The following is a 21,431-nucleotide window of genomic DNA, read 5'->3' on the forward strand; positions in this document are numbered from 1 at the left end:
GACTCTGCTTAGCTTCTTCTTGGTGCTTGGGGGGGGGTCAACAGTGGGAGGGCTTCTAATGTCCTGGCCCCACTGCTGGACCTCCTGATGGCACTGGTATTTCTGGCCACTGTGTGACACAGAGTGTTGGACTGGATGGGCCTTTGGCCTGATCCAACATTGGCGTCTCTTATGTTCTTATGATATCTGATGCGATCAAGCTAGCCTGGGCCATCCAAGTCAGAACAAGCAAATGGCAGCTGTCATTAGTGAGATCCTGAAGACCTATGCGCATTTAAAGCTGTATGTTGGAAACATGTGCTGCCACTACTGTCATAGTCAATAAATACTTATCTGTAAGAAATTAATTCCATTTCGGCCTTAAAAGCCAGTGTTATGGCCCCGATGGGAGGTGAAAAGTCTGAAAGAATTTGGCAAATTCTTTATGATGGATCGTCCAAGTTATTTGACATGATGAATTGACCCACTTAGATTTCCACCATCGTTCCAAGGGAAAGTGTACTTGAGATTTCAAAACTGTGTATCATAATCACGTACAGATTAGGATCAAGCTTACTGATGTACAGCCACTAGTTGAAGTACAGGACATCTTAACAGTACGTTCCAATTTAGGCATTCTGAAAGTCAGACAGACAGAATCCTGGCCGCAGTTAAATCTTTCCTACATCCGAATACACATAGAAGAACTCAACAGCATCATAGTTACATTCCTTATTGCTCTGAATGGTTTATAAAATGCAACATTTAGTTTGCTGAAGCATATCTGACCACACAAAGGCAGGTTTTGAATATATTAAAGAACCACTGCAGAATTTTTGTGGAAAGAAGAGCTTTAAGGAGTGAACACCGACCAGCGAGCAATGACCAACATGCAATAATTTTACTGGACTCTGCGTAAAATAAAATTTTGAACACTAACACAGGTGCTCCAAAATCAAGAGCAAACTCTTCTTCTTGCTCACAGAGCAATTATTTCTTTTTAGTTACTTAAAGGAGTGCCTCATTCTGCCAGAGCCATGTTCTTCGACTGTAGCTTATCCATTTCTTGACCAATACTTCCTTCCACTGTATCGCACTGGGCAAGAAAAGCCTGAAAACAAAATGCTAGAATTAAATGGGAGATTTAACCGAAGACTATAGATAAAAAACTAAGAGTGATATTTTTACCATAGGAAAAGTGGCAAGAACAAACCCCAGCATATTACTGAATTAGACCGGGGGTCCCAAACGTGGTGCCACTGACACCTTTCCTGGCCCTGACCAAGCTGAGACGCTGAACTGCAGACCGGAAGGCCAGCAGTTCGAGACCCGAGTGCCACGTGACGGAGTGAGCTCCCCTCTCTGGCCTCAGCTCCTGCCAACATAGCAGTCCGAAAGCAAGAAATTGCTAGTAGATACATAGGTAGTGGGTGACAACAGTGTTCCGTACGCCTTAGTGTCTAGTCACGCTGGCCACATGACCACGGAAAAAGTCTTCGGAAAGTGCTGGTTCTTTGGCTTGGAAACGGAGATGAGCGCCGCCCCCTAGAGTGGGATTCGACTGGCTTTCAAGCAAGGGAAACCTTTCCCTTAGGGCCAGGTGGGGCTCGTGGCCAGCAGAGTTTCTGACTGGCCACTGGAGATCTGATTGGTTGTGCAGATTTTTTAAAAAACTTGCTTCAGCAGCAGCAGCTGCCACCAGAGCCCAAAGATCTACCCGGCATGAATGAAAGTAACCTTTGTGTATGCTAGAAAATATCTTTAAACGTATGCTCGTTTTAAAAGGCATTGTGCTGAGCAACTTCTGCCTGAAATTTTGAAGCGCTGCTATAACAGTTATGCGCGACCTCACCCCCATGACGTTTTGTGCTGGGCTCCACCTCCTGGAGCAGCCGTTTTTGTGGTCACACCCACCACCCCATGTCAGAAGAATTCCTGAGGAGTCCACAGGCGCAAAAGTACTGGGAATGCCTAGATCCCACAATGACTAATCACAAAATAGACCGTGGTGGCTCAGGGGTTAAGACGCTGAGCTGCAGACCGGAAGGTCTGTAGTTCAGCAGTTCGAGACCCTGGTGCGGAGTGAGCTCCCGTCTCTGGCCCCAGCTCCTGCCAACCTAGCAGTTTGAAAGCAAGAAATTGCAAGTAGATAAACAGGTACCACTTCGGTGGGAAGGTAACAGTAGGGTTGCCAGCCTCCAGGTGGGGCCTGGAGATCTCCCACTTTTACAATTGATCTCCAGCTGGCAGAGATCAGCTCCCCTGGAGAAAATGGCTGCTTTGAAGGGGGGACTCTGTGGCATTGGACCATGCTGAGGCCCCTCCCCTCCCCAAACTCCGCCCTCTCCTGGATCCACCCGCAAAGTCTCCAGGTATTTTCCAATCCAGACCTGGCAGCCCTAGGTAACAGCGTTCCATGCGCCTCAGTTTGGACAGTGCCAGCTCTTCGGCTTGGAAACAGATGAGCACCAACCCCTAGAGTTGAATTTGATTAGCTTTTGAGCAACAGCAACAAAATCACAAAATAACTTTGTAATAATTTGCTTCTAAGGTCTGGGGCACCAGTAACCAGAGTCCACCAATCACGAGATAGGTTGGGGAAGAGGTGCTCCCTCCAACCTGACCTTTCACTTCTTCAGCCGGTCAGCTAAATAAATCCAAGTTGCCACTGAAACAATGTCATTTTGAACGGCATAACCAATCAGATCTTCAGTGGCCAGAAAGATGCTGGCGGGTACCACGTTGGGGACCCCTGTTCTAACATGATGTGTTAGCACAGCAGCGTGACTCTTGCAGTTCCTCTTGTCAACGTTTCCTTTAATACTGCACTGCTATTTCTTTAAGCTTTTCTAAACTTAAAAAGTGGCCCGTGATGCTTTGGATGGAGAAATGCAGTCTGCAAAAAGAGAGGCTGATTTTCAGTCCAGTGCTCACATTTCCTGGAGCTACGCATCTGGAAACCAAACAGGCCGATTTTAAAAGGAATTTCCAGTCTTTTACTGCAGGGTACCTAAACACTTGCCAGGGTACAAATAGAGCTATTTATTCTTGAGACAAGCAGGCATATAGGTTTGTTTTAAATAGCACCACTCTCTGTTAATGAGATCTGCCATCCAAATGCAACCCTCTAAATACTAGCGTTTTGTTTGACACTTTACTACAAATAGTCTCTTCTTCCAGAGATGATGTAGATCCCCCTCTAAGTCTGGGAGTTCTACGTCCGAATTTTTTCCCCATTCAGCACAGGCCTTACCTGAACCTTTTTCACTAGCCCCTTCTTCTTCTGTTTGCAGTCGCTGAAGTTCTCTGGGAAAGCCTGCAACAAAACAAATGAAACCGCAACCCTGCTTAGTCTTGAAAGAAGCAGAGGGAGGCCTGTACCCAAATTCACACTGAAATGTTCTGTCAGGTCACAATATTTGCAGCCCACTGTGGGCACTCCATGGGGATGATTAGCAAAACAGAGTCAACTGTATAATCTTAATTCACTAAATAATCAGTTCAAGGGCCCAGCTAGCAGTCTCCACAAGCTACTGTACAGCAGTACAGGAAGCTGCCTCAAAGGAGGACTGCCATTTGTTTGGATTCATTACTACATGCATCGTCTAGACCCAGAGGATTTACAGAGGCGATGCGGCGGCAGCATGCAGCAGCAGCAGGTCCAGAGGAGTGATCCCTGGTGGCCAGCAGCAGGAACATTGGGCGACTGTCGTCAGCGGAGGTGGAGGCGCGCGATGACGTCATCTACGAGCGCGGCGGAGCCTGAGGGACACAGCCGAGGCCGGAGGAGGATGTTAATCGCGTGCCGGCCCGCCAGAGCACCAGAAGGAACATCCAGCCAATGGACTGCCGGGAACAGAGCCAAGCCAAACCGAAGGAACATCAGCCTCCACCTGGGTGTCGGTAGGCTGCCCCATCCCCAGTACAATGTGGCTTAAGTTAGGGTGTAATATGCTTAGCACCTCCCCATGTAAACCACCCAGAGACCCCCAAGCGGGTTAGGGTGGTATATGAAATCGAAGGTAATGATAATAATGATAATAATGATAATAATAATAATAAAAAAACAACGCCGGTTGCTCCTTATACATTTGAAGAAGTGTGCATGTAAACGAAAGCTCACACCTTGACTAAAATTATGTTGGTATTAAAGGGGCATTAGACTCTAACATTCGAACTGTTACAGTTTCCATACAATTATTGCACAGAATTGGTGGTGGGAAACCCCTATAGTTGACCCCACAAGGTTTCCAAGGCAAGGGACGATCAGAGAGGGTTTCCCTGTTGCCTGCCTGGGCACAGCAACCCTGAACTCCCTTGGAGGTTTCCCATCCAAGTGCTAACCAGAGCCAGCTCCGCTTAGCTTCTGAGGAGATCCGGTTGGCCTGCACCGTCCAGGTCAGGTTGCACAGAATTGCCAAAGCAAAAAAAATTCTCACTTACGATGGATGCTAAAGCTTTTAAGACGTTTCCAGGTTGTGTTGCTGACACAGCCTAGTTTTCTAGAGAGCAGCACGAAACTTAATGGAACGCCAAGTTCCTCCTCACATACACATTTCAGTGAATAGTGCAAATTTGTAGATAGAACTATCTAGAAGCTGCCATGAAAGTGGAACTCAGGGTCACTGTGTGAGACAGGATGCTGGACTAGATGGACCACTGGTGTGATCCAGGAGGGCTCTTCTTATGTTCTTAAGAAGGCCTCGGCCTCTCTGCCCTGTTGTTGGCCCTCCAGAGGAACTAGTTGGCCACTGTGTGAGACGGGATGCTGGACTAGATGGACCCTCACTGGTCTGAACTTGCAGGGCTCTTCTGATGTTCCTGTTTACTCTCAGGTCAGTGCACGCAAGACAGCATGCTCGCCGAGAGCAAGCATTATTCAGTTGGATGGGGCTCAGTTCAGAGTAATCAGGCACAAGGCTATAGCATCAGGGAAGGGGGAGACAGGGATGGGTGGGATCACTGTGAATGGCAAAATCTGCAAATACCGGGAGGGAGGCGGGGTGTGTGTGGGTGTCTGCTGCCTCCCAACAGCAAGATAATAGAATTGTGATGAAGGCAAGCTGGGGACCACAACACATGACTGGAATGCAATGGCAAGTCACCGAGTGGTGAAGGTCTACCGTACAACACATTATATATTAAGAACACGGCAGAGGCCAGCCCAATCTCGTCAGGTCTCGGAAGCTAAGCAGGATCGACCCTGGCAAGTACTTGGGAGACCTCCAGAGAATACCAGGGCTGGGAGGCCAGAGGCAGACTCTCAAGCCGCTTCTCTGAACGCCCTCCGTGCCCCGGTAGGAGTTGCCAGAGGTTGCCATGACTTCCAGGCATGGGGACACACACACACAAATGCAAAAAACAAACAAACCCACAGCACATCAAGGATGCTGCCGCCGCCGCCTTCTGCTGCTACTACGCAACATTGCCGGCCGCACACCTCCCCACACACGCACTTCCTGCACAGCTCCATCCCCACCTCTGCAAAATGCAGCCTCTTCCCCCTCCCACCAGGCTGACAGTCCTAGTAAAAGTTTCCCTTGCTCGAAAGCCAGTCAAGTCCGTGCGGTGCTCATCTCCGTTTCAAAGCCGAAGTGCCAGCGCTGTCCAAAGATATTTCCGTGGTCATGTGGCCAGCAGGACTAAACACCGAGGCGCACGGAATGCTGTTACCTTCCCACCGAAGTGGTACCTATTTATCTACTTGCAATTTCTTGCTTTCGAACTGCTACGTTGGCAAGAGCTGGAACTAGAGACGGGAGGGAGCTCACTCCGTCATGCGGCACACTCGGGTCTCGAACTACTGAACTACCGACCTTCCACAGCCTTAACCACTTGAGCCACCACAGCTCCTCTGACAGTCCTAGCCAATGTTTTTAACTGGACTGAAAATCAGCAGCAGGCGCATGTCTGATGCTGTTGCAGGGGACTGGGGCTGGCCGGCCTCACCAGGAAAGGTCATCTGGCCCCACAGAATTTACTCACCAGGATGAAAAAAACATCCTCAACACTGGGCATGTCAGTGAGCGCTTCTGTGGGAGGCCGATAACGAACGGCAGCCATGATGGGATGGCTTCGTCTACTGTGGCTTGCATTGAACCACCGCACTCTCTCCCCCTCAGCACTACAAAATATGACATAATTAATAGTCATTTTAGTAAGGACTATTAAATTATATCTTCATCCAACTATTCATTACTCAGAACACAAGACTGCAGGCTGGGTTATCTGCAAATAACTTAATAGTTGAACTCTCCAGTTTTTTATTGGAAACCACCACCACCACCTTGTAACTACTAACTGGGAGACCCAGGTTCAGATCTCTGCTGCGCCATGAAATCTTGCTGGGTGACCCTGGGCTGGTCATTCTCTCTCAGTCTAACCTACTTCACAGGGCGATTGTATGGATATCATGGAGAAAGGGGAGAAATTAAATTACATGAGCATTTAACAGGCTTCTTTGACTGAAACGGGGCCAGGGGAGCCCTGGTAAAAGTCATTTTGTTACACTGAATACTCGATGAGTATTTAATCCTTCATTGTCTGTTCTTCTTCTCTCCTCTCCTCTATGAGTCTGTCTCCTTTTCACAGGTTTCCAATGGAAAAAGCAGCCAGATTTGATTATCGGTACCTTCCACTGGTCACCATCCTGTTGTTACAAAGCAGGGTTGGCCAGGTCCCTCCTGGCCACTGGCGCGGGGGAGGGGCTTACTGGGAACAGCGGGGAGGCCCATCCGACGTACCGCAACGTGTCCATGTCACTGCCCATGGGACCCAGAAGGGATGTCACCATGTCCGGGGCATTGGGGCAACACTCAGGTATTTGGGCAAAAACACTAAATTCGACTTCTACCACAGAGTTTTTGCCCAAATACCAGAGCATCACCCCAACATCGCAGATGCGACGATGTCCCTCCCGGGTCATGTAGGCAGCGACATCAACACACTGCTGCACGGTGGATGGATCTCCCTCTTTTTCGGAATAAGTTCCCCCCTGCTGGCCAGCTGATTGGTTGTGGGGTGGTCCAGTCGTGTGTGAGGGGGTCCCTGCCTCCACCAACGGGTCTGGCAACCCTATTACAAAGCCAAGCTATGCTTAATTTGAAAAAAAAAAAGGCAAGCTACATTTTGATATTGTTTTCAGGGACCAAGAGCACATTATTTCTGTATTTATAGAACATTTCTGCTCAGTGGGTTCTGAAAGTGACTAATGGGTGGAAATTACAAGGGAGTTGTTACCGGCTAAATATCAGGAAAAACTTCCTAACTGTAAGGGTGGTTGAGCAGTGGAACAGACTGCCTCGGGAGGTGGTGGATGCTCCTTCACTGGACGTTTTCAAGCGGAGGCTGGACGACCATCTTTCGGGGATGTTGTGGGTCTCTCTTTCGGCTATGCTCCTGCAGAGTGCAGGGGGTTGGACGAGATGACCTGCAAGGTCCCTTCCAACTCTAACATTCTATGATTCTATGATTCTAACACGTCCATTAAAATATAAAACAATTTCCTGTCGCACTTACAAAGCCATCTGAAAATACAGAACATGTCCGGTGAGTGGGGTGTGTGTGTGGTTTCCCCATTGGCTGCTGCACCTGCCGATCTAGTGCAGCAGAAAGGAGGTTTTAGCACGGCACGGCATGAGCACGATCCTATATTTCAGTCCTGTCCCAAAGCCTTCAGGAAAGGGAAAGTCCTTGGCTTGGTTGGGAAGGCCCACGGGGGATGCACCAATCTCACCTCAGAGGGGAGGGAATGGCACAGTCGTGAGAAAACAACAACAACAACAACAACAAATCCCTTCCAGGGGGTCCCAGACAAGCTATCCTAAGGCTGGTTCCTCCAACAGGACCTCAGATCCAGGGTAGGTAGGTACGGATGGCAGCAGTTTTTCAGATATTCTGGCCCCCAGCCATCAGGCCTTACAAGGGCAAAAACTGGGCCTTGATTTCAGCACAGAAACCAGTTTGGAGTTGGGCAGTCAGCCTCCAGGGAGGAGCTGGGGATCCCCCAGAATTACAGCTCAGCTCCTGACCACAGAGACATCCATTCCCTGGGAAGAAAACTGATGCTCTGGAGGGTTGGGCTCTATGGCATCGTAGCCCACTGAGGTTCCCCGTCCTCCCCAGCCTCCATCCCCAGTTCTCCAGGGGTTTCCCAGCTGGACCCTGCCCCCTCCATTTCGCCCCCTAGTGGCCAGGGGGGGGGGGGCCTGGCAACCCTAGCTGGGAGCCACTGTGGCTGAACGAGCACTTGCTTTGCAGCTGTTAAAAAGCACAGAGGGCCAACCCTGAACTCAGAGCACCCGTGCAATGTTGGCCAGCGGGCCCAGTGAAGCCTAGTGCCCCCTTAAAAGAACCTGAGGTGGGAGAAAAACCAACATAACATGAAACCGTCCAGACCCATCTTAGTGAGGTGATTCAGAAGGATGCTGTGGTCCTGGGTATCAAAGGCTGCAGCACCGTCCAGAAGGACCAGCTGGGACAGACTTCCCGTATCAGTCAACAGACACAGATGATCAGGACAACCACAGGGGTTTCTGCCCACTGTGACCAGTGTTCCCTCTAAGCTGAGTCACTGTGAGCTAGCTCACATTTAACCTCCGGCTCACACATTTTTGTCTCAGCTCAGGAAGGAGGGCTCCAGAGCACACTAATTTATGCAGCAGCCAAATTGCTCGGCTCACAACTTTAATGCCGGCAGCTCACAGAGAAGAATTCTTGCTCACCAGACTCCACAGCTTAGAGGGAACATTGACTGTGACCCGTTAATATTCACTCACAATGGCATCTATCTGTTCCAGAATCTTCATAAACTGCTCAGCAGTTCCCTTGATTCGCTTCTCCAACTGGCTAAGAGCTTCGGTTTGAAGATTCTTGGCTAAAAAACCCTGCATAGAAAAAATATTTTTTTTTTTTACTTAAGAGTACAAGAGCGTTATTTGCTGCATGCTATATACGTTATATAAATGATACAGAATGGACTGTCAGAACTATGCACAGCTAATGGAATATTGGAGCCAATACAGAAAGCAGCTGATTGAGAAATGAATTCATCCACCATCGTTGAATGGCATAAACTTAATCTGCATATGCATAAGAACAACAAGAATTCCGTGCACATTCATTTTTCTGTCATACAACAAAACATTCTGATGCAATAATTAAAAGTTTGGGTTCTATCTAAACAGCTTTTTCATTCAATCTTGACCACATGGCATTTGTCCACCGAGGTCTCAAGAACTCAAACATAGCCTTTTTTGGAAGTCAAAGGTGACCCCTTCCTGTCTCTCCTAAACAGTGTAAAAACTGGCTGGATCCAAGCTTTGTATTTCCACTGAAAACTGCCAAAACACACAATAAAATCACTGCTGAAATTTCTAGGTGCCACTGTGAATTTCCTGCATTGTGCAGGGGGTTGGACTAGATGACCCTTGTGGTCCCTTCCAAGTCTATGATTCTATAATTGTTTGCTCTAAGGTAACCTGATGTACGGGATTTGTTGTGCTCAGACTTAAATTAGATCAAAGGAGTTTTCAGCTAAACATTAGGAAGAACTTCTGACAGGGCAGTTCCTCAGTGGAACAGGCTTCCTCGGGAGGTGGTGGGTGCTCCTTCTTTGGAGGTTTTTAAGCAGAGGCTAGATGACCATCTGACAGCAATGCTGATTTTGTGAATTTAGGCAGATCATGAGAGGGAGGGCAGGAAGGCATGAGTCACCGCTCGGCTCTCATGGCCTGTCTTATATACCCAGGGTAAGGCTGATCACAATGTTGGGATTGGGAAGGGAAATTTTCCTCCAGGTGAGACTGGGCAGAGATCCTGGAGGTTTTTTGCCTTCCTCTGGGCACAGAGCAGGGAACACTGGCGGAGTGGGGGGTGTAGTTGTGAATTTCCTGTGTTGTACAAGGGGTTGGACTAGATGATTCTCCTTGGTTTCGAAAGGGTGACATTAGCAAAAATTCCCAGGCGGAATAGAACTGAAATGGCTCCAGATTTACTAAGCCGGGAAGCTCTGCTGGGTGAAAGTCTATGAAGATGCACTAAAGTTTAAGGGAATGGAGATTTCCTAACTTTCCAACACCTCCACAAAACTGAATGTACAAGGGTAAGACAAACACTCCCAACCCAGTGGATAAGTGACTACTGTGAATATTAGGAATAGTCGTTTTGTCAGAAAACAAAAGATCTACCTACCCCTTCCCAACCTCCTGAATCTCTATTATATACACACACACCCGCTTCTGGCCAGGCAAGCCCTCAACACAGTCCATGAATGTGCTCTGAAGTGTTTGAAAGAAAGGGCACAAAGAATATCAAGACGGGTCAACCATCTGCAATAGTAAATCTATATATCTAACAGCCAAGTTGCCCCTTCCGTGCGGATATCTAAATCCGCACACTGAGGGCACTTGGGGGGCAGAGAGATTTTCCTGCACACTCGGGGCAATCCCCAGGAGTGCAGAAAAATCTGAAAATTTTTAAAAACTGTACAGGGGGTATTTAAATCTCCCCAAAAGTAAGAGCTTTTCCTGCGCATGTGCAGAGAACACTCTGGGAACTCTGCGACGGGCCCGGCGGCTGGGAGGCGCTCAGGCCTCGCTGCCGGTGCCCGGGGGGGAAATCAGCGGGCCCGGGGGGGGGGAGAAGGCTTACCTGCTGAGCTGCTTCTGCAGCCGGGAGCCTTTAGGAATATTTCCCCCCGCGAATATCACGGGTCCCGCTTCTTGTTAATAACTAATTACAAACTAAGAAGCTATTCTATCAACCAGTTGAAAAGTATAAAGAAGGTGAAATGTTGTAACTAAAAGCAACTTACTTTCTGAATACCTCCAAGTTCTTTATTAACTTCTTCTATTTTTTTGGCTATCTGCTCCACTGATTTCTCCAAATCTTTCAATTTCTTTAACTCAGTCTCTTCTTCAGGACTGTTCTGTGTTATGTTCAAAAAAAGATAACACCCTTTTACATTCGTAAGATTACAAACATTTACAAGAGAAGACTACGCTAAATGTTAAGACTTTTAAAAAGTACACTTAATAAAGATATACAGAGCTAACCTAAGAACAGTTCTGGTTTTCGAAGTTCATTGAAGCCAGAGATGGAGTGCAACTTTGTTTAGGATTAGACTACTAGAAATCCATTATTATTCCAGTTCAGGATCCTGGCCTCTGTCTCTGCATAGTAAAATTATTCATCATTCTCATCTTTACAAAACAACCTTACTGTCTGAATAGAGAAACAGCATAATGAAGACAGGTTTGCTACAGTTTACCACTGCTATCTATTCTACCCACAGAATTGTTAAGCCCCTTGTGCAAGAGAAAACAGCAGTTGGGGGACACACCATCTAAGAACTGTGCTCTGCACGGAACCATTTTTATTTGTGGGGATCATTTTTATTTGGGAGATCAAATATTTCAAAACTGGCAGAAACGTAAAGGCACAAAGAGTCAGGAACAAGAGTAGTCAGAGAAACAGACGTTATATAACTTTGTTGTTATATTAATTGCTTTATCGTTCTCAAGAACTTTGTATATTGCATTGGGTATGACTTTCAGAAAGTCAGTAAGAACCCCCAAAAAAGTAGGGGAAGGAGAAAACAAAGGGGACAGAAAAGAGAATGGGAAATGCACAAAGTAAAGAAAGAGGGAAACCCAAATAAGGTATTACCATAGAGTTTCTAGTTCCAGAGGGTAGCCGGGCTGGTGATTTGAGTCCAGAAGCTCCTTAGAGACCAACAAGGTTTCCAGGGTGTACGCTTCAAGTGTCAGATCGAACAAAGGGCACGTTGACTCTTGAAAGCTCATGCCCTAAAAATCGTGTTGGTTTCTTAAGGTGATCTTGGACTCAAATGACGTGATTTGTGGAGCATCAGCTGACATCACATATGGCTTTTTGCCTGGAGGTGCGTGATGTAACCAAACATCACTGCCACCCCGCACAGCTTCTCCCGCTGGCCCAAGACAGGGCAGGTGGGAGGCCCCATTCTGCTCATTTCTCTCACAACCAACGGACAGAACATGGAAGACCAAAGGGCAAATCGCTCCTGAGCTAACCACCACTGTCTATATTCCATGTCAGCAATAACCTGTCCACCTTGGGGTGCATAAACAACAGATAAACATTCATAACTAAGCTCCGCTCTGGTGTTCCTGCTACAGGGGACACTCCTGTTCCTCTGGCTTTTATTGATCCTCTGCACAGCCCATTTTGTTTTATCTTTCTCTCTGTTAGCAAGAAAAGTAAGAAAGAGCAGTTTCCAGTCCAGTGGGGGATCAAATTCCCTACCCATCCAGAAAGAAAGAACAACTGCTTACGCCTGGCAGTTTGCTCAAGACATATTTTACACTGCCACTGACTGAACACCCATAAGATGAAATAGCCCATCATAAAGTGAAAGTTACCCTTTTTCCAATCAGCATAACTTTACAACCGTTTTTCACTCCAAACGTTGACAATGGCTGTTCCATTTCTTTCAAGGATTTTCCTAAAAGGGAGGGGGGGGGGAGAGAAATCTCACACCATTATTTCACAACTCCAAAACAGCTCTTCTCTCAAGGTCTGTGGTTGGCCTACATAAACTTATAGCCTTCTTTTCAGAGTATTGCTCCAAAGAGGGCCTAAGTATTAATGTTTCCACGTCAATGGTCCTTCTCTTTAGTTAGAAATGGCAGACAAAGAAATACAAGAGGGCAGTAGCAGGTCAGTCTATGGAGCAAGTAGAGCATTTTAAAAGTTATAGTTCAAGCCAATCTTCCGTGGAAGGTGCTGACTTTAACAGAAACTGCTCATGATCTCAAAACACGTTAAGACCTGTTCAGCTTTTCTTAGGACTCGGTTGCCCAGGCTCTCGGCACCATCACAGCAGGTGAGCTGACACATCTTGGTCTCCCAAGCCACATTGTGACATCAGAACAAAGAGCGCCATTGGTGGTTAGAACACTCCTGTAAGCAGCATGCCGGAACTGTTGTAATCCATTATTAAATATCAGGGTTTCTTGCTTGCTAATGTCCAGATTAGGTATTTTCTTCTGAAGCACCGAGCAACAATGAATCGCGTCAAGGTGATTAAAATTAGAACAAAAATTTAAATAATAACCTTTTGACGCTTAAGTATTTCCAAGGATTTGCTCCCACGTTATTTCTCAACAAGCTGAATAAGCCAGTAATGACTCTCATAAATTGCTTGCATGTTCCAGAGAGAAGAGAAGACTGGATTTATACCCCGCCCTTCATGACCTGAAGGAGTCTCAGAGCGGCTTACAATCTCCTTTCCCTTCCCCTCCCCACAACAGACACCCTGTGAGGTAGGTGGGGCTGAGAGAGCTCTTTCAAGAACTGCTCGTGAGAGAACAGCTCTGAAAGAACTTGTAACTGACCCAAGGTCACACCAGCAGCCGCATGCAGAGGAGTGGGGAATCAGACCCGGTTCTCCCAGATTAGAGTCTGCACTCCTAATTGGTAGAGAGAAAGGCTCAAATATGACAGCAGCAGAAATAATGTACAGCTGTCTTCTAAAATGACATCTACTACTGTGAGTTGGACGCATTAAACTGAGCACCCCCACGTAGTGTGAGCCATCAAATCAAACTCATTCCACAAGCTATTATAGCTGCCTGCCAGGGCTTCTACACGTTTCCATTTCCACTGCTTGTTTGGGACTGCAGAAACAGGAGCACTGTCAAATACCTATCAAGAGCACAATATACAGCTGGTGGGTCACAATTTCAACACGCAGAAGCTTCCAGAATCATTTCCTGGCCCTCTCCAGTTAAAGCAGGAATTTACCGGGGGCCATAAGAGCCGATAACACTAAGCTACATGGACCGACTCCGTGTTAGGCGGCTTCACATGTTTGGGGTGGAGCTGTCCGTTAGTGATTGAGCCCACACCTGGCATTTGGGCACCAGGTTCACCAGTGAAAGGATCTCTGTGCAGCCGATGCTGGGGAAGACCTTTCATGGGCCAGAAGCTCGGGAAAGCCGCTGCCAGCCAGAGGACTCGACACTGAAGCACCAAGGCTTTGATTCAGTATCAGGCAGCTTTGGGTATATCTTCATACAAACTGTGCTCAAGGAAAACTGCTAATTAAAAAAACCAAAGCAGAAGGAATTAACAGTGTAGCTGATATTTTTTCTACAGAAATGCCGACCTCATGAACAGACAGAGGAACACATGAAGCTGCCTTATACCAAATCAGCCCCCTGGTCCATCAAAGTCAGGCTGGTCTACTCTGACTGGCAGCCACTCCCCAGGGTCCCAGGCAGAAAGAGGCCTTTCACACCACCTCCTGCCTGGCCCTTTCAACTGGAGATTCTGGGGGCTGAACCTGGGACCTTCTGCGTGCCAAGCAGAGATTCTACCAGCTGAGCCACAATCCTTTCCACGCACAATATGTATTTTGGAGTTTTAAACATTCTGCAATTTATTCTGGGAATGAAATAATGAAAAATATTACTGTAAGTGTTCGGAGGGAAGGAGAGAAGGGTTTTATACCCCACTTTTCTCTACCCTGAGAAGTCTCAAGGCGGCTTACAAGGCTTCCTCCCTCCACAACAGGCACCTAGTGAGGTAGGTGGGGGCCAAGAGAGTTCTGAGGGAACTGTGACTGGCCCAAAGTCACCCAGCAGGTTTCATGCAAAGGAGTCCTGATTAGAGCCTGCTGTTCTTAACCACTACACCACCACCATCAATCTTCACCTAGTTGCACACGGATATTTAATACTTAATACAGAAGACCATTAATGCATATGACTTTGCAATCCACCTTAAGTCTCAGTGAGAGGGCTATCAATCAACCAATATGCAAATGTTAAATACCTTTATATATCAGTTTCTGAAAAGAAAGCGGAACTCCGGTTACTTGCTCAATTAAGAGGGCCATGTCACGTACTGTCGGCTGGCTGTCTTCTTCTTGAGAAGCGATCCGAAGATTATGCTTTTCACTACCTGAAAGCCACAATCATAACACAATTTGAAAACAAAATCCAGATTGCTGCCTGAGCCAGTCTGCATGGAGATGACCACTTTCCGTTGGTCAGGCCCCTGCGCTTGTGACAGCAGCCTGATAGACAGGAAGTCGGCAGCTGCAGCCTTATGGCTTATTTAGGTAAAGGTAAAGGTTCCCCTTGCTCGAAAGCCAGTAGAATCTGACTCTAGGGATGCAGGTGCTCATCTCCGTTTCCAAGCCGAAGAGCCAGCGCTGTCCGAAGACGTTTCCGTGGTCATGTGGCCGGCATGACTAAACACCAAGGCGCACGTAACGCTGTTCCCTTCCCACCGAAGCAGTACCTATTTATCTACTTGCAATTTCTTGCTTTCGAACTGCTAGGTTGGCAGTTTTAATTCTCTCCTTCCTCCCAGAGAATAGGGTGCGTGGCTCCCCCTCCCCTCCATTTTAGCTTCATATTTCATCCCCTGAGGTAGGTCACGCGGAGAGAGACTGGGTTGGAGCCCGTGATCCATGGAACTTTGCTTGCGCTGCCAACCACCAGGTGGGACCTGGGGCTCTTCTGGAATTACGACAGTTCTTCAGACTACAGGGATCAGTTCCCTGGGAGAAAAGGGCTGCTTTGGTAAGGGTGGACTCTATGGAATTATAGCCCACCGAGGTCCCGCCCCTCCCCAGGCTCCACCCTCAAAATCTCCAGGTGTTTCCCAACCGAGAGTTGGCCATCCTAGATCTGTCCCTTCTTCCCCCTCCTCCAGAAATCCTTCCCGACCAGTGTTCCCTCTAAGCTGTGTTAGTGTGAGCCAGCTCACAGTTTTTTTTAGCCTCCGGCTCACACGTTTTTCTTAGCTCAGGAAGGATGGCTAACTAACTTATGCAGGAGCCAAGTCACCTCCTCACAGCTTTAATGCTGGTGGCCCACAAAGTAGAATTTTTGATCTCTGGGCTCCACAGCTTAGAGGGAGCATTGCTTCCGACCCCAACAAAGTGGGTGTTCGGAATCATGTGACCCAACAGGACTAACAGCCATGCAGGTGGGAGGTCTGAGCCAGGGAACTGGGAGTGAGGGAGGGACCGCCCTTTTCCCCCAGCGCAGCTCTGCAGACAGAAGCCGCAAGAATGCCAGTTTCACTCCTTTCCGCTTCCTGACCGGCATGCATAACCCTCCCAAGGGTCTCCCGTGGCCTCCCTTCTCAATGTCCTCAGAGTCAGAAAGGACTTTGGGGGGGGGGGGGTTTAAGAGCAACAAAGAAAAGAACCACACCCACCAGCTGCGGATAGATTACTAGAGCCAACCCAGTGATCAGATCAAGGTCACCCAGTGGGATCGACAGTAAATCGGAATTGTTTAAGAAGAGAAGGAGAGAAGAGACTGGATTTATACCCCGCCCCTCACTACCAGAAGGAGTCTCAGAGCGGCTTACAAACTCCTGTCCCTTCCCCTCCCCACAACAGACACCCTGGGAGGTCGGTGGGGCTGAGAGAGCTCTTTCCAGAACTGTCCTTGAGAGAACAGCTCTGAGAGAACTTGTAACTGACCCAAGGTCACACCCGCAGCCACATGTGGAAGAGTGGGGAATTAAACCCAGTACTCCCAGATTAGAGTCCACGCTCCTAACACCTACACCAAACTGGCTCTCATTTCTATACTGCATTACTCTCCAACAGGGACAGAAAGTAACTTAACATTGTTCTCCTCTCCTGTGAAGTAGGCTAGGCAGAGTTTGTGTGACTGGCCGAAGTTCACCCAGCAAGAGTCCATGAAATAGTGGGAATTTGAACCTGGGTTTCTCAGGTCCTAACCCAGCACTCTCACCACTACACAACACTGAACTAACACTCACCTCACACTACACCAACCGTCCCCGATAAGTCAAAACCTTCCCCTCCCCAAAACTAGGCCTGCCTGGATCTCTTTTCCCAGAGCAAATCCACGACTGCTGAGCCCCCCACAGGCACCAAATGGTCAACTTCACCCTCCCAGGGGTCACCCTATATACGTTATGAACTTTGTTAAGGAGAAACAAGAGCAAACCTGGGCGGGGAGAGGATTTGTGCTGTGCTATTTTATTATTTTATTACATACTCTGTTTTACACCTCACCTTTCTCCACAGTGGGCACCCAAAGCCGCTTACACTGTTCACCTCACCCCCCCCCCTTTTAGCCTCACACCAACCCTGTGAGGTAGGTTAGGCCTTAGAGAGCAGAGTGAGGGTTCGAACCTGGGTCTCCCAGATCATCGTCTGTGTGTTCACAAGACTTAGAAAAGCCATCTAGGGCACTGATCAGCATCACAAGCAGGGAATGGGTGCCGATGGGCCCGGCCAGGCCGGGGTTCTCCTCCCTGTCACCTCCACAAGAACCAGGGCCAGCGGGGTCCAAGGTGAGTCTATGGGGGGGGGGATTGCTTAGTGTTGCCAACTCCAGGCTGGTAAGTTCCTGGAGATTTGGGGGCAGTGCCCGAGGAGGGATCTCAGCAGGGCACAACACCATCGAATCCACCCTCCAAAGCAGCCACTGGCTCCAGGGCAACTGATATCTGTCCTCTGGAGCAGCGCTGTAATCATGGTAGACCTTCAGGCCCCAGGTGGAGGTTGGCAACCCTGATCACTGCGACTGACCAAGCCTCCCCTCCAGGCAGCCTTCCCACCTCTGGGTTTTGGGGACACCTGGGGGTTTGACGGTGGAGCCTGTGGGAGGGGGGAGGGGGGGACACACAATGCCCTACAGCCCCGTCTTCCAAAGCAGCCATTTTTTTCCCCCAGGAGAAACGGAATAAATGCTTTACATGAATAAAAGGATTGAAATAAATGTCAAGGAATGTAAAAAAAAAAAAAACAACAACCCCAAAGTGACCGTTTTTGTCGTCCGGAGACCAGCGGATGCATTCCCCGGCGCTCTCCAGCCCGCACCTGGAGGCTGGCAACCCCGCCCCCGGGTCCTCCCTGGACGCCCCCCCCGCCCCCCCTCCTGGGGCCACCTGGACCGGGACCCCGCGCGGCCCTGCTGGACACGCCCCCCGGGCGGGGGGGGAACGACCCATCCGGGCCTCCTGCCCCGCGGCGGCCGAGGGGGAGGCGGCCCGGCCGGCTGAGGCCACAGGAGCCCCTCCAGGTGGTGCCCGGCCTCGTCCCTGCGGGCGGAGCGCCCCCGCCCGCCCTTACCGTAGGTGACGGTCACCGTCAGGGCCGCGTTCCCAGATCATCGTCTGTGTGTTCACAAGACTTAGAAAAGCCATCTAGGGCACTGATCAGCATCACAAGCAGGGAATGGGTGCCGATGGGCCCGGCCAGGCCGGGGTTCTCCTCCCTGTCACCTCCACAAGAACCAGGGCCAGCGGGGTCCAAGGTGAGTCTATGGGGGGGGGGATTGCTTAGTGTTGCCAACTCCAGGCTGGTAAGTTCCTGGAGATTTGGGGGCAGTGCCCGAGGAGGGATCTCAGCAGGGCACAACACCATCGAATCCACCCTCCAAAGCAGCCACTGGCTCCAGGGCAACTGATATCTGTCCTCTGGAGCAGCGCTGTAATCATGGTAGACCTTCAGGCCCCAGGTGGAGGTTGGCAACCCTGATCACTGCGACTGACCAAGCCTCCCCTCCAGGCAGCCTTCCCACCTCTGGGTTTTGGGGACACCTGGGGGTTTGACGGTGGAGCCTGTGCGCGGGGGGAGGGGGGGACACACAATGCCGTACAGCCCCGTCTTCCAAAGCAGCCATTTTTTTCCCCCAGGAGAAACGGAATAAATGCTTTACATGAATAAAAGGATTGAAATAAATGTCAAGGAATGTAAAAAAAAAAAAAACAACAACCCCAAAGTGACCGTTTTTGTCGTCCGGAGACCAGCGGATGCATTCCCCGGCGCTCTCCAGCCCGCACCTGGAGGCTGGCAACCCCGCCCCCGGGTCCTCCCTGGACGCCCCCCCCGCCCCCCCTCCTGGGGCCACCTGGACCGGGACCCCGCGCGGCCCTGCTGGACACGCCCCCCGGGCGGGGGGGGAACGACCCATCCGGGCCTCCTGCCCCGCGGCGGCCGAGGGGGAGGCGGCCCGGCCGGCTGAGGCCACAGGAGCCCCTCCAGGTGGTGCCCGGCCTCGTCCCTGCGGGCGGAGCGCCCCCGCCCGCCCTTACCGTAGGTGACGGTCACCGTCAGGGCCGCGTCCTCCTCCGCCGGCCGCCCCGCAGCGGCGCTTCCTCCCCGGCCGGAAGCCGCCGCCGCCGCCAGCCCGAGGGGACCTGCTGGGAAGAGGGCGCCGCTCCCCTCGGCCGGATCCCTCTGCCGCGCCCCCTCTCCCCGCCGAGCTCGGTCTCCGCTGAGGCGAACCCCTCCCCGGGCAAGGAATGGCGGAGGACGCGGACAAAAGGAGCGGGGCTCCGGCGGCGGCGCCTCCGGCGTGTGAGGCCCGCATCGGCCCCTCCCGTCAAGGGCCAGTGAACGCCCCCTGCCGCCTCTGAGGGGGGGGGCTCCGGGGAATGGGCAGCGCCCCCCCCTGTGGTGTCGTGGTTAAGTGTGTGGACTCTAAACCGGGTTTGATTCCCCCACTCCTCCACTTGCACCTGGCTGGATGACCTTGGGCAAGCTGTAGTGCTGATAAGAGCTGTCCTTGAAAAAGAGCAGTTCCTGTCAGAGTTCTCTCAGCCCCGTCTACCTCACAGGGTGTCTGTTGTGGGGAGGGGGAGGGAAAAGGAGAGTTTGTAAGCCGCTCTGAGACTCCTTTGGGTAGTGAAGGGCGGGGTAGAAATCCAGTCTCTTCTTTCTTCTTTTCAGTGTGCCTGAGGGGGTGCCTCCTAGGAATGGGGGGGCTCCCACTCAAAGTGCCTGCGGGGGTGGCTCCTGGGAATGGGCAGCTCCCACTCATTTTGGTGTCGTGGTTAAGTGAGTGGACTCTAATCTGGGAGAACTGGGGTTGGTTCCGCCACTCGCACCTGCTGGATGGCCTTGGGCAAGCCCTAGTTCTGATAAGAGCTGTTCTTGAAAAGAGCAGTTTCTGTCAGAGCTCTCTCAGCCCCACCTGCCTCACAGGGTGTCTGTTGTGGGGAGGGGGAGGGAAAGGAGTTCGTAAGCTGCTCTGAGACTGCTTTGGGTAGTGAAGGGCAGGGTATAAATCCAATCTCTTCTCTCTTCTCCCGTGTGTCTGAGGGTGGCTTGTGTGAATGGGCAGCTTCGGCTCAGTGTGCCTGAGGGGGTGGCTCGTGGGAATGGGCGGCTCTACATCTAAATAGTTACATGAAAGCAAAGGAAAAGTAATGCAACTTGATTTGCCAATAAAAGCAAAAACGGAATTGCTGCTGTTGGTGGAAGCAGTGAAAGCTGCTTAAAGAGCAGATCTGCAGAATCATTTGGCCATAATGCATTGGAAGCTAAACAGCAGGAATTAAATAAGATAACTACAGTGTTGGAACAGGTTACTGCTAAGCTTCATGACAAACAGTAATACTGTACTGAGCTAGAAGGCAATATTAAGGAGTACAAAGAAAAGTATCTTCGTTTAGAGCAGAAAACGGAGGAGCTGGGAGGTCAACATAAGAAACTAGAAGGGGGAATTCTTGAAGTTATGGGGATTAAAGAAAAAGTCCTTCAGGAGCTTCAGTAGCAAAGGCAATAGTGCATGGGCTTGAATCTCAACGCTGCAGAACTGATGAAACAAGCAGATACAGAAAGAGAAATAGTATCTAATACCAGATCAGACCTACAAAAGAAATGTGATGCTCCAGAGAAAGCGAACCAGCAGCTATCAAAACTACAGGAAGAGACTGAAGCTGGAATTTGAGAAAATACATGAAGATACTAACAGGCAACATAAAGAACTAGATGAAAAACTGCAAGTAGTAACAGAAGATGTGTTAAAAATACAGCTGGGAAAAGATACTCTCTGAAAGGAGTTTGAAATCATCAGAGACAAACTGTCAAAGAGCACTGAATCTGTGAAAGAAGCCAAAGATTAATTGGAAAAGGAAAAACAAAAAGGAAGATGAACAATGTAAAGGTCATGAGGAACAGTGACCACAATGCTATTAAATTCAGCATTCAGATCAATGGAAAGTTACCCCTAAAGTCCAAAACGGTTAACATTTGATTCCTAAAGAGGGAACTTTACAAAAATGATGGGAATAGTAAAAAGGAACGGGAAACACAAGAGTCAAATCCCTAGAGGATGCTTGGAAGCGATTGAAAACCACACTAACTGAAGCCCAAATACAATGCGTTCCACAGGAGAGGAAAGGCGCAGCAAGTCTAAAAGAAAGTATCTGGTTAACAATACAAGTCAAGGAAGCTAGAAAAAGTAAAAAGGCTTCTTTTAAAAAGTGGAAGCTCTGCCCCAGGGAATTCAACAGGAGGGACCACAGACTCTGGCAAAAGAAATGCAAGTCAATAATTAGGCACGCAAAAAAAGAGATTTTGAGTAGAGGGTTGCTAAAAGGATCAAGACAATAAACATTTTTTTTAAATATATCCGGAGCAGGAAACTATCCAGAGAAACAGTGGGGCTTCTGGATGAGGAGGA

The 21,431-nt window shown here is 49.4% G+C and overlaps 1 protein-coding gene across 1 annotated transcript in view; it reads right to left on the minus strand.

The window, feature by feature from the left end:
• Positions 1–165: 165 nt before the first annotated feature.
• Positions 166–21,431, minus strand: part of BAG1 (BCL2 associated athanogene 1) — a 24,004-nt gene continuing 2,738 nt past the window's right edge. The window contains exons 2-9 of the mRNA XM_015420713.1: positions 19,057–19,251; positions 18,092–18,124; positions 14,797–14,925; positions 12,381–12,463; positions 10,793–10,906; positions 8,757–8,864; positions 3,233–3,295; positions 166–1,090 (exon numbers count right to left, since the gene is read on the minus strand). Of these exons, the coding sequence (XP_015276199.1) occupies positions 1,001–1,090; positions 3,233–3,295; positions 8,757–8,864; positions 10,793–10,906; positions 12,381–12,463; positions 14,797–14,925; positions 18,092–18,124; positions 19,057–19,251 (815 nt within the window). The 3' untranslated portion in view covers positions 166–1,000. The remainder of the gene's footprint in view (positions 1,091–3,232; positions 3,296–8,756; positions 8,865–10,792; positions 10,907–12,380; positions 12,464–14,796; positions 14,926–18,091; positions 18,125–19,056; positions 19,252–21,431) is intronic.

Source organism: Gekko japonicus, unplaced genomic scaffold, assembly GCF_001447785.1.
Source record: "Gekko japonicus isolate JY-2015 unplaced genomic scaffold, Gekko_japonicus_V1.1 scaffold438, whole genome shotgun sequence".
Taxonomy (NCBI): Eukaryota; Metazoa; Chordata; class Lepidosauria; order Squamata; family Gekkonidae; genus Gekko; species Gekko japonicus.